The sequence below is a fragment of the Orussus abietinus genome, unplaced genomic scaffold (genome assembly GCF_000612105.2).
Source record: "Orussus abietinus isolate OABI.00-Male unplaced genomic scaffold, Oabi_2.0 scaffold1038, whole genome shotgun sequence".
Classification (NCBI taxonomy): Eukaryota; Metazoa; Arthropoda; class Insecta; order Hymenoptera; family Orussidae; genus Orussus; species Orussus abietinus.
Window position 1 is genome coordinate 1 of NW_019395184.1, and position 13,650 is coordinate 13,650.

At 41.1% G+C, this 13,650-nt stretch overlaps 2 protein-coding genes across 3 annotated transcripts; one reads left to right on the top strand and one right to left on the bottom strand.

The window, feature by feature from the left end:
• Nucleotides 1–646: 646 nt before the first annotated feature.
• LOC105700420 (proteasome assembly chaperone 2) lies at nucleotides 647–1,870 on the top strand. 2 transcript variants are annotated; one of them, XM_012426251.2, is made up of 3 exons: nucleotides 647–756; nucleotides 816–1,149; nucleotides 1,421–1,870. In XM_012426251.2, the coding sequence occupies exons 2-3, from the start codon at nucleotides 820–822 to the stop codon at nucleotides 1,844–1,846; spliced, it is 756 nt and encodes a 251-aa protein (XP_012281674.1). In that variant the 5' UTR covers nucleotides 647–756; nucleotides 816–819; the 3' UTR covers nucleotides 1,847–1,870. The 2 variants fall into 2 exon arrangements, with proteins under 2 accessions (XP_012281674.1, XP_012281673.1); XM_012426250.2 differs by lacking the exon at nucleotides 647–756 and having other exon boundaries at nucleotides 769–1,149.
• Nucleotides 1,871–1,936: 66 nt separating this feature from the next.
• Nucleotides 1,937–3,744, bottom strand: LOC105700421 (translocon-associated protein subunit delta). The gene is made up of 2 exons (XM_012426252.2): nucleotides 3,340–3,744; nucleotides 1,937–2,378 (listed from the first exon to the last, which is right to left on the bottom strand). The coding sequence occupies exons 1-2, from the start codon at nucleotides 3,589–3,591 to the stop codon at nucleotides 2,118–2,120; spliced, it is 513 nt and encodes a 170-aa protein (XP_012281675.1). The 5' UTR covers nucleotides 3,592–3,744; the 3' UTR covers nucleotides 1,937–2,117.
• Nucleotides 3,745–13,650: the final 9,906 nt, after the last annotated feature.

Consider the following 13,650-nt stretch of genomic DNA (forward strand, 5'->3'; position numbering starts at 1 on the left):
ACCGTCAACTGCTGCATGGTATTACCATCACGAGTACGTGAGCCGCCAGCGGCGACTGGTAGATGGCACCGCCATCGCGAGTGCGTGAGTCCCTGTCAGAAATTTGTTGCGCCGCTCTTGGGCGCAAAAAATGGTGAAAGCTCATGTACAAAACCAGAGGGCAGCACACGATGCGATCGCGCGACCCTGCCCGTGAGCAATCTCCCAACTCATCTCTGGATCATAGGACAACCGAGGAGATGGCACCGAGTTTCGTGCCTTAGATCTACGAGTGATTTTCAAGAATCAGGAATAGGCGATTAGAGGGTTTGCTAGACATGCTTGTCTAATTAAACGTACTCATTGTTATTGTTCAATAAGTTGCTTTATTACATTAATTATTTTACAGTTTATTATACATCAGGTACCGTAGGTACATAAGTTCTCGAGCTTATTTTTTACGATACGTTTATGTTACCACCACCAGGCTGCAGCATGTACACGAGGAAGCCATTCATGACCGCCAGTGTACTCTGAAAGTGGAACAATGACGGAGAGCTGGCTATTGCTTATCTTCGTCGCGCCAATGCTTACTGAATCATGTGCGACAAGGATGCAGGGACAGCCAAATCTCTCTTTCCCTGGGACGAGCTTCGCTGTCGATTCTTAAGCGTGGCGAGCGTTCCAGTTTACTATATATTTCAGCGCTCCCAACTCATCTCTGTGTGTAGTCTTTCGGATTTACTGAATTTGGACTGAATGAATCCCGGATTTATGGTACGATGGAGATGTAGTCGATAGATTTCAGTGGCATTACCAAGCTTCTTTGATCGTAGGAAAATGATGTTGCACGAAAATATTAATATGAAAGGATATACATTAATTTTACCATCAGTGTCTACGGGTAATGTCGGGCAATTGACTGTGGACTTACTAATTTCCAGCCTTAATTTAAAAAAAACGGGTCAATGTATTGTTAAATCATTTATCCCCATTGTTGGACCAGACCCGTATGACGAGAAATCGCCTGAATTATGTACTGCGATTGATTTATTTATTGAACCCAAGAAAAAAATTGCTGTCCTTCAAATTCGTTCACCACGGGTTATATCATCTACAGAGATATTTGCAACGTTAAAGTCATTTATCAACAAAAATGAAATATCAAAAGTATGTAAAAATAATTATTACTCTTACATCGTGTAGATAGTATATAGAATAATTTGCATGCTTCATCAAAACATTATGAAAATTACTTAAATATATAAAACCTAAAGTAGTAATAATAACCTTTAGCGTTCCGTTGGCTCCGCTATGGAGACATTCGTCATAACGTTCTGAAACTTGCAGAACGCTAAGGGTTAATATAATACATGCGAGTATTAATACATGTTAATGAAGTTCATTTTAATAATTGCTATTAATTTTGTCTTTATTTCAGGTAATAATTTTGGCCAGTAGTTATAGTCATGAAATGAAAGATGTGCAGTTACAGGGCTCACATTTACGGTACCTTGCCTGTTCAAGTACTTTGAAAAAAAATAAATCTACATTTGATAATATGAACTGGATAGAATTAGAGCCGAAAGTTGATGAAAAAAATAATGCTACAATCACTAGGATACCTGGTGGCGGTTTTGCAAAAGTTTTATATGACAATTTGTGCAAAGCAAGTATTGAATCTACTATTTTGATTAAATTCTGTTCAGAAGGAGATAATATTTTAGATGCACTGGCACTATTGTCTTACCTAAACCAATGGGTATGTTTAATAGAACTTAAAAACAATGGTATTGAGAGAAGAGTTAAGTATCCGTTATCATGGAAAATGTTGTTTGGAAATCTTCCGCCATGTGAAATATATTAAATTTACCAAGAACACGACCATGTATTTCCCTGTTTCCACGTTAAAATTTCTGTAAATATGTCTAATACTACTAAATTAGTATGAAATAGATTTAATGCACACAATTTCCTTTATCTTTTGAAAATAAACATTTTTTTTACATAATACAAAAGTTGGGTATAAATACGTACACAAATGTTCATTGTGAAAATGTACATATTACATAGTTTCTTGCACATTGAACTATTTAAATAATTACAGTTGTAGAAATTGAAAAACATTCAGAATATCCTTAAGCTAAGAGTTTCGATTTTGCTGAAAATGCAGCATACGAAACAAGTGCAGCTAAAAATGCTGCCAAAAGTTCAGAATTAACCCAGGGTCCTACATAAACTCCTGGATTATTCAGTACAACAACGGCAAGAGGTTTTACACTGCTAGGATCATCTCCACTTCGGTAAGCCTTTCGAATAGCAGCATAGCTCTCCTCATCATACAGTTTAACATTGTAATCGCCAGAGCGAGCTCGACTGATGTCTTCTGTCCATGACACCTACGAAATAAGATGTAAATATTTAAATAATATGCACATGCAATTAATTTAAGAACCTACTTTTTCATTTATTAATGTACAGGTAGCTCTCACTGTACGAATTCTCTTTGATCAGAATTTTAAATTTCAATTATACATAGTGAAATTTACGAATTCCAGATTTATGAACATTTGCCAGAAACAATTAAATTACAAAGAAATTAACTATATTTCATATAAAATATACAATTTCCTTCATTAAACTAATTTTTACTGATACTTAAATTCTAATTATATTGGAACTTGTGAATATGCAAAACTTTAGAGGAATACCATAGATTTATATATAACTTCTATATTTCTGTACCACTTTCCATCTTTCTTGGTCATACATGTTTTAGAATAAATCTGATTAGTATAATAATGAATCACAAGGTAAGTTAGAAAGAAACACATAATCGCAGACCCAGATAGTAACAAAATATCCATAATTACACTTATAATAAACAAGACTAAAATTGTAATTTGCAAAAATTTGTTGTTTAAAGTACATATAGACTATTGAAGTATTCATAAATAATACTGAAAGCATGCAATGGAGGATTTATTCTGTTAAGACCTTGACAGACAATGACATCTGAGAGACATCATTCATTTCATGTGCCATTATAAAGTTTGATATCTCTGAGACGTCAAGAACAGTCTCTGGCCAAATTAAATAGTATCTTTCGGATGCATCAAATTCTGTTTCATCTGTATGTCAAGGGATTAACGAAAGGCACGTTTCAACCCTCTCAAAATCAATGATGTACAATGTATATTATACAGTATGTATCCAAACTAACCAATGATGCATATTATATGCCATGTGATATACTATGTAATATATAAATAAAAAAGTTTGGATTCTGGGGGAAATATTGTAATTAGAGATCAGTCTATGGGATTATTCGGAAAATATAAACATGTAATCACAATTTACCTGATATTTGTCGTCAGAACTTAATCTTACAGCAGGTAGAGCTTTGCCTTCAACTTCTGCATATAATGAAATTCCTTTTGCCCCATTGCTACACCTTAATGTAAACTGTGTTGTAAAAGCGATGTCTGTGAGAATAGTAGCATCTTCCGTAACGTAAGCTGAAGCCGAAACTTCAGGTGAATGGCAAATTTCGGATGAAACTACGGAAATTGTACTGAGAGTAGCCAACAAAATTGTGAGAATGAATTTCATGATTTTAGTTGTTTTTCAATAAATTATTATAATACTATGGTTACTAAAAGTATTCTGTGAAAGCTCCTGCAATCTACTGCACAACGACACAGCGATCATTAAATCTAATATTCCCCGCTACTGGCCACGTGTAACAATCAACGTTGCCAGAATCTCACTACCAGAGACTATTAGATAGAGTGGAAGGTTCACTGCCATTCATCGATGGTTACCTCGCGGACCTACTGCCCTCCCCGGCCGTGCGGCGTACTAGCGGCGGGAGTAGCGTGGAATTTGAATCGCCCAAGGGGCAGAAAGAATTTGCTAAAAATAACAATTAATGAAAATTATTTAAATATTATTGNTTCCATCCACTGAAACGAAGTTAGAATATTATTTTCGCTAAAAAAAAATAGTTTATTAATATTTGTCCAGTGAAATGCCGTAGGAAAATTGACAATACATCTGTTACGTCCCGATGTAGTCTAGTTAGAAATTTAGATTTTAAGTTAAAATCGCGTTCAGGGAACGCAAGCCTTGCACCGAAAGGAAGTAGGGTGCAGAGCTGGCATTCCAGAGGTGCGCACGTGCTCGCGGAGGTCGAAGTCCTCGTGCGTAAAACCCTGCGTCAGCACCAGGTTCAAAATCCTGGAGAAGCTGCTGAGCTCTAGGAATCTGAAGACGCAGCAAAAGGTGGATCCTACCTTGGAGGACCTCAAGCTACTACTCCTTGTCCAGGAGGCTGCGGAAAATCTGGAGCTCGGTCGGGAGCGCACTCCGTTTTGAATTTTCAAACCAGCAGCATCAGGAGTTTTGAGAAGAAGTGTTAAGAAGCCGACGAACAGTGGTAGGGAAGAACCCACGATGTAAGTAGCACTCAGCCTACCCGAAAAAGACATAGGAAGTAAGAGGCACAGGACCGACTCACTCTACCCAGACTCTCCTGTCACCAAGGTGAGCCTTGGAACATTTTTCAACTTATCCCTTCGATTTTATAACGGTCAATTGTGCTTTCCTTGAATAGTAGCTTCACGGGCCGATCTGTTTTTCGGAATTAAGTTGTGGAAATTTAGATTTTATATTGCTGTTACTGGTAATCGTCGTTAACACGTTGCGTGCCACATGTACCACCGATAATACGCGTTAACCTCGGGCGGTACACGGCGTGACATGGAACGTGTTAACCGGCGCTTGAAATTTGTGGACGATAGTCAAGACCTAGTATCTGCTATAATTAATTACTCGTGAAACCCGAAAGAAACTTTGAAAAATAATCGGGCGTAAATTTTATTGAATGTAATTTTACTTAATGAGAACGGCGCCTATTTAAATATTAATCTATACTATTCGTTGTTGAAATTGTGTAGTTTGATTGTGAATCTTTCCGAACGACGTTTGAATTGAGTGAACTACTCCGATGTCACCTAGTTTATCAGTGAATTTTATATCTCGGGTAAATTTCATTCTCTTAAGTGAGTACATTCTGTTCTCGGTCGATTGAGAAAAATTTTATTTATTGTCAATTGTATTAGATTCCAATTCCAGCCAATGTGATTCAGGTTGTTGGTTTATTAACCTTTTTTAATCGCTAGTCTTCTCAACATTTCGCTGCGTGAATGCAGCAGCATCATAAATTGCAATTTGTTTCTCAGTTCTCAACTAAAGTGAAGTTTGGTGAATCAGTGCATTGTTCAAATTGCCACTATATACTTGAATCCATTCGGTAGAGTTTACCTAATCATGTATTGCTCCAATTGTCTTACTGTGTCATTCGTTTAAAGCGTATATTTGCAATTATTGTGGTGTCATCTGTTTAATTTTTTATATTGACAATTGTTACCGTGTCACCTGTGGTTTTATTATTTTATTTGGAAATTTACTGTGTCACCTGTGGTTTGATTATCCCATTTGGAAATTTATTGTGTCACTCGTTGTCGGATTTTTCAACTTGCAAATATTATTGTGTCGGCCGTTTTGGAAATTTCCCCTTTTTTCGATTATTATTGAGTCACCCAGAATTAAAGAAAAGCCACCTCTGTTTCTTAAATTTTGATGCTTTAAGTTGAGTATTATTTTGTGATTAGATTTTATTCTATCCGAATTGTCGGTATTATTTTCGTCGCTGAATCTATTGGCCAGATAGTACCTTTTGAGAAACATACTAAATATAATTTTGATTAATTGAGGTTTTACGATTTTCAACTGTGGATTTTAGCAGAATTAGATTGTCTAGTCCGACTTAAACGAGTCTCGTATAATGTTGAATTTGTTATTCCGGATCTAATTTCAATTTTTGACACATTCGGTTGTGGAAAGTGATTAGGGATTCTGCAGTGTTATATTTTGTCCCTGCGAGTTATTGTAGAAATTTGATTGTGTAATTTGAATGTCGACTGAACCTGTATTTGATATCCATTCTTGAATGTTACATATTTCGTTGAATGTTACTACTGTGAGTGTTTGCCTCCTAATTTTAAGCGATCCCGAAATAGTTCCTCGTAGTACCTTATTGAGATTTAATTCGAATCGTCTATTTCTTGATTACGTGATTTTATAATTTGGAGTTTTGATTCCTGAAGAATTTTTATCAAGTCCTATTCTAATTAATTAATGATTATTTTATATTAAAGTCATACCCTTGAATTTTGGTCTTAACTTTTGCTCTTCATTTTTGCTCTTAAATTTTGGTCTTGAATTTTGGTACAACATCACATGTAGTGAGACGTGAAGGATCCCAGATACCGATTTTGTTAAGGTAGGTTCGTGATCTCGAAACTCTGGTACTTGCAATTTTCACTGTATAGCGCATCTTTGGAATTTTGATTCTCTTGTGCGCGCATTGTTCCCATTGAAAATGTTTACATATTGATCCCGTATATTTTGTGGAACACCCTGAATTGTATTCGAGAGGAAATTTAAAAATTGTTGACTAGTAATAAATGTTTATTAATTGTTAATACCCCTACACTTGTTTATTTCCGTCTTTGACCCTCTGTGCACCCCAGTCCCTGGCACTACGATTGAATTCGTGGCCAAAAGGGGGGCTTGATCCTCGCTACAGGTAAGTTGATCTATGTTCGGATCAAAATTTGTTACTACTTTGACGTAATACATCCATTTTCGGACATAGAAGCGGAATCATGATTTCATGCCTCATATATATTATGTTCTACACCTTTCTTCGTATTCCTGGAATAAATGGACACCTGTAAATAAACTTGTTAACTTTTAATAAAACATGTTTTAATATATTCTTTAAGAAATTCTGTAAATAATCATTTAACAAAAACTACGATAAGTGACTTAGGGACACTTCACAATAATATTGAAATAATTTTAATTTTATAAACATTTATTTTCTGTAGCAAATCCATTCTGCCCCTTGAGCGATTCAAATTCCACGTTACTCCCGCCGCTGGCATGCCGCGCGGCTGGAGAGGGCAGTAGGTCCGCGAGGTAACCATCGATGAATGCGTGTTCAATAAGGCTGCAATATATATTTGCTTATACGGTTTTCAGCGCCATCTCTTCAGTTCCAAGTAAAAACTAAATACCCCCGCTACTTCACAGAATCTTCACTCCAGGAAATTTGAATAGCTAAATGTAAACGCAAAAAAATGAAATACACATGAAGGATCAAGAAACCTGTACCGTTCCTCTGCCTTCGTTACTTCCGCTTCCGCTTCCCTTTGTTGAACGACATTTAATCCTTAGCACGTGCGACCCGTGATCACTGTGTCCCCCTGACCGTCTTGAATTCGATTCTCCCGCGTGTCAGAACGGAAACTGCACATGCACCCCCCGCCATTTTCGGGGGGCGAGTAGTGATTGCGATGGGGACTACGATTCGCTGAGGGAACGTTTCCTGGCCATACTGGCAAATGCTAATGTGGACGCGGAGATGTTCGCCTCGATACCGCGAAATTCGCGACGAGTCCGGATGTATGATATTGACGACGACCTAGCTATCAAACGGGTTCTGGAAGCGACGCTAATCCCGGCTGTACCGGTGGACGTCGAGTGCATCCGGCTGGACGAGGCTGACCAGGGTGAAGCGGTTACGACGGCCGTAGCCGAGCGGGGGGCGGCTTCCCTGCTTATCGCGAAGGATAGACCACAACCCTTGGATGCACCTCTGGGTGCGTCCTCTTTCCAGGGTATCCGCCAAAACGGCGCCGTGCTCGTTGCCGACAGTGACGTCAGCAGAGCAGTGGCGGGCGGTGAACCTGAAGCGGCCCACTTTTTCCAAGGGTTGATTGCCCGTTTTGTGGATAGTATGCTATCCAGGGCATGCGATAATACAAGCGACGAAAAAGGTGAGGAGGAACGTCTAGACGTTCGGATTGACTATGTAGGAGCGGGTAATCCTCCGATAGGGGTGGTGAATCGTCGGGTACCCACATCGATAGAGACGGAGATGTCCCGTTCCATCCCTCAGGAGAGGGAAGAGATTGTACGCGCGACAAGGGTTATATCGCCGACAGCGAATGGGTCGGGTTATGAGAAAGTATCACCCACGGCCGCAGCGCGGGAAGTCCCGTCGACGAGGAGGACCGGTATGCTTTCTGTCCGCGCCATAGTGATGGCGAATCAGATCAAAAGTGACCCGCAGCGTATCCGGGGGCTCCTGGGCAACGGGGGCTCGAATAGAAGGTGGGCGGTCGCCGTGGCGAGGGCCCTGTTAGCAGATGGGATCGGGGAGCGAACGTTGAAGCTGTGGGCGTCGAAAAAACCGCAGGCGCGCCAGGGGTCAGGAAGAGAGTATGCGGTAACAGTATTCAACTCGCTGCGTCTGTGGGCATCGTGTGAGACATGCATAGCAGAAGACAAGAATGCCAGCAGCGAGGAAGAGGCTGATCAGGTGCCGGATGGTGCGCTCGAGAAGATCGGGGGTGGCAAATATCGTGGGGATCACGTGACGGGTGCGGGCTGTTTTGGGAGTGTATTGGTGTCCAGTCATATGGCTGCCAACCTGCGGTCGGAGCGTGTATGTCCGTGGTGTGTCTTCTCCGAGGTTCGAGGGTGCGGCTTCGTGCCTGCTGAGGTAGTGAGTGCCCGCGGCGCTGAGGAGTATAGTGCGGATGCGGTGCGGCGGTACCAACGATTATCGGGGGGTGTGGTCGACGGCGGCTGGCTGCGTGCAGCGGCAGCGGCGCACAACAGAGAATAGCATGCCCTCAATGGAAATATTGATGCCATCCATTTCAACACGCAGGGGGCAGAGGGGCGCAAGGCCGTCGCGTCATTCTCGCGGAATCTGGCATGGGATAAAGAAACCATACACGCGTGTGCGGGTGCACGTGATGATGCACTCCTGGTGGAGATGGCGAAGAATATGCCGGTCTTATACTATTCCAGAGATTCGAATCGAGGCAGCCAATGTTTCACGAACGCAGGAACGATTTACCAAATGGCGTGCGAGACGGCCAGCATCCTGTCTGCTGAGGAGATGGCCCAGAGGAGGGAGGCAGAATGATTACCGACGGCTCGCTTTGAAGGTTGACTTCTACGACAAACTCAGGGAACGGCGGTTAGTGCAGCCGACGGGGGTGGAGTGGGCCTGGTCGGAGCCGAAGAGCCCGAAGCGGCACGTCGTTGGCTTCAACGACCTGGGGGATTGTAATTACGATGCGGTGTTTATGAGCACCGATGCGCTGGAGTGGTGTGTGAGGAATGGGGGCGGGATCCCGGTGGCGGGAGGTGCGGGCGTGCAGACGCCCTGGTTCCTGTCCGACCCCTCAGTCGTGGTTATCCCCGTTGGGGAGAATGACGATGCGATGTCGGTCGGGCGAGATGCCTGGATTATATCACACTTGACCTATCCGTTGGCTTGGGTCTTGGAAGATTTCGAAGGTGCCGCGCTCCGGACGCCGCTGAGAGCGGTGGCGTAGCCGCCACAAACGCGCGACCCGCCTGTGAACAATCTCCCAACTCATATCTGACGCTCGTAAGGGGGTCTGTTAGGTAAAGCAAATTGAGCGAAAATATGAAGAATGAGTAGCTCACGGTATTACGGAACATATTTGGTAGTGAAAATGCGAGACCATTTATATGAACTGGCTCGGCACAAAGTTTTAAGCGGAATAATGAAGCATACAAAAAAAAAAAAGAAAAATAAGCACCGTTAACGCCATCGTCCACGGATTGACACCGAAATTCACAACGAAAAACCTTTTGGGTGTTTTGATTTTTGACAACAATCGTATTCGGGGACGCAATAATACCCTTATTAGAAGAAGAAGGGAATTACGTGATGTCTTGGACCCATTTTCGTTAGAAGAAAGAGAATTTTCTAGGATGTTCAGGTTAGATTTTGTTATTACGAGGTTGTATTACATTATTGAACATCGAAAACTGTTAATTAATTCATGTATACATGACATGATGAGAAAGTTATATTGTTGAACTTCTAATTATTGTACACTGGACTCCATCGATGGGTTCCTCCTGGTCCGTAGTGCCCTTTTCGGCCACGCAGCGTACCAGCGGCGGGAGCAGCGCGGAATTCGAATCGCTCGAGGGGCAGAATGGATTTATTAAAAAAATTAAATATTTATAAACAAAAACAATGAATGAAAATTATTTTAGTATTATTGTGGAGCGTCCCTGAGCCACCTAACGTAGTTTTTGTTAAATGAAAATTTACAAAATATAATAGAACATGTTCTATTAAATGTTAACAAATTTCTTAGTGATTCAATAGTTCCATTCACTGAACCGAAGTTAGAATATTATCTTAGCTTAAAAGAAATAGTTTCTAAATATATATACAGTGAAATACCGTAGGAAAATTCATGATGCATCAACTATCGGACATAGAAACAAAATTGTGATTTCATGTCTGTTATATATTTACGTTCTACACCATTCTTCATATTCCTCGAATAAATGGACACCTGTAAATCATTAAATGAACATGTAAATGAGCACCCGTAAACATAAGAAAGACTTTTCTTATCCGAGTTTATTATAAACGCAAATCGGAGTAACATTTATGAATTGAATTCATTCGAAATAGGTATCCAAAACGTAAAACGTCATTTCTATTACGTATTTGAAATAAGAACAATAAACTATAATGGATTTCCAATTTTAAATAGATTTTGAATCTATTTGCGTTTGAAATTAAATACTTCCAGAGAAATGAGAATATTAGAAAAGAGTCGATCAGAATGGTACTTCTTCTATCAACTGAATCAACTCTCGAAAAAGTTAAACATCACACGTAACTCGAAATAGCCACATTGGCAAAAAGAGATGATATTAAATTGTTTACTTGCATTTTAAATACAAATACAAGTCATAAAATTACGTGTCCGAAAAATGCATGGACAACGGAGGGTTAACATTACGACTAGATGGCACAGTTAATTCGAGACGACATTTTTCGTGGAGGAATTGATCCTCCATTCCCTCTGTTAATTACTTGATCGCGGTCGTCGCAAAATGACAATCCACCTTGCGAGCCCTGGAAGGAAGGGGCGATAAGGCCTGCGGGTGAACGAGTCCAAGCGAGAACGCCGTCGGGAGACATAAAACCCGCGAGAGAGCAAGGGAGAACGACGTTCCGGATGGAACGAGGCCGTAGCCCGGGGCAGAAAGAGAATTTTCTTTGTCGGCGTGAAAGCATTGACAATAATCCGCTCATCGGGAAACCGACATTGATACCCTGACAGCAGGGGGTGGGGGGGCCCGAGACCGGAGTCTTGAGAGCGGTAGTGGAAGCCCGGGGCCTATGCGACCCGTAGGAGCAAACGAGAACGCCACGCCCCTCGAGCCAATAGTAGGCGGCTGAGCCGTGCCGGCCACGCCAGCGCGAAACCGTTATCTGGTCAGGACTCGAAGCCCGGACGCATAAGTCTGTCTCTACTCTAAGAAACGGTTAGAGCATCAAATAGGTCATCACACTTGGACACACGGCCTCCAGGGGGGATATAGAGAGACACAAGTATGCAGTCCCCTTACCGCACCGGCCCTCCGTCCACGTGCTACAGCCGAGGCTGAGTGTCGACGGACTCGAACGCTTACCGAATGACTCACCCCTCTCCGCCCCCTTGCCCTACATGTGTAACGTTCGTAAGAGAATTCATATAACGAAATATTGGCCATTTAAATTTACTTTGGGCTGTAGCGGGGCTGTTCGACCGTCGCGAAATACGCTACAACTTGGTTGCATATAATATCATATTGCAAAACTGTCAATTCGTTCCGCAATATAAAATTTTCTCTCCAATTATGGTTCAATCTCTTACTGTCGTAAGTTCAATGTGTTCATGTAATCAAATTTGAAAATTAACGAGAAATCTTGTGGTTTTCTCATTGCTTCATAAACTTATTTTTTATATTATGGTTTTCCAGCGTTATTCGTTCAATTTGTGCACACTTCAATCTTTTGACTACATCTTACAGTAATGTATTTGAGGTTAGGTTGAGAAAAATTAAACCATCAATTTTCTAGCAATTAATTTTCTTTTCAGTGTATTGGTCGGGACGAATCGGGAAAAGATGGTTAGAAACTACGTTAAGCAGATTGGCCATCGAGTGTATAAAAAAAAAACACCTACGAAATCTTTCAGACTGCACTCGAGCGAGAAAAACGGGACCATATAACTTTGACAGATACTAAAGAAATTTATAAGGTTTTATATTGGCTGCTTATTTTTAAGGAGAATAAAATGTATTTTAACCGTTTGACTGCTACGCAGCGCAAAAGCGCTGCGAGTTTCAGTGTTTCTTGGTTCCTCCGCAGTTTTCGTGCGTTCTTGCAAAAATTGCTTAGCAGTCAAACGGTTAAGACATTCACATAGACTAGCATTTATGTTTTCTTTCATAAATTTCTAGATTTATGTTGATTTACTTCTGGGAAAACTTCGGGAAAAAAAATCAGTGAATTCAACTCATTTTCTGAGTTAAACATGGCGATCTCAATAAGCGAGTTGGTTCAACTTCCATTTAGTGCAACATCACATTTTGTAGTTGAATTAACTCCAAACTTGACTGAAACAGAATTGATTGCTCCAAATCTAAAGTGAGTCAACTGGTTTATTGAGTTCGCCACATTTAACGCAGTAATTTAAATGAATTTCCTTTCCTTTTTTTCAGCTTACTAAAAAATACGAGAAACCATATGTTCGATGAGGGTTGCATATGGTGTTCCTAATAGCAGATTGTATTTTCTATTGGAAAAAAAAAACTTATTTCTTGAGTGTCGACCTAATATTTCTAATTTTTTGTATTTATTGACTCCCAACTTGGAGTCTATTGGGGCATCTACAGATAAAGTTATATCAAAACTATGGTTCACCCTATAAATTGCTTCTTAATGGCATTCAAGGATATTTATCAGTTATCTAAAATTGAAACCAACTTGTTAAAAGAAATAAATAAGTGTTACTAACATAAACATCTCAAAATCGTACTGATTGACCCCGTATGACGGTATTGCAGTTGTTAATATTTATAAAATTTATTCCTTTTTCGCCGATCAGCGCCGTTCTCGCCGTGTTCATCGACAGGGTAAACAGGGAAAAGGTTCTACCGCTGCAAGGTAATAAAACGATTATACTGTTACGTCTGGAAAGATCGAAACAGGGAAAAGAAATAGAAGAATTTTTTGGAAATCTAAATTTTATTCTACAATGATAATTTCGGGGCCCCCTTGGGAATGAGAGTCCTCCACCCGGCTTTCTTCTCCTGATTCTTGTACAGGAGGCAGATCGATCGGGATCAGCCTCCACTCAGGTATCCGTATTTCTACGGACGAAAGCCTAGGTGGAACCGCGCGGTCAGTTTTCCTTGGGGTTGACGCTTCGATCAGCGCCTTGATGGTCTTAAGGCGCCGCGGGGAGAGGACGAGTTTGGTGGTGGATTTGCCGGTGTTAGTAAGTTCTCGGGCGGCCTTCCGTTCCGTGCGTCGGTGGGGTGGTCGCCTGGTAGGGCGTTTAGGACGCCCCTCTGCCTCCGCAAAGGTTTTTAGCAAAGCTACTCTCCTTCCCGCCCGCCTAACCATCTACGGGGAAGGTAAGATGAAACTTAGGGTTATGTAGAGGCTGGTGGTGTAGAGTGCCGTGATGAAGGAGA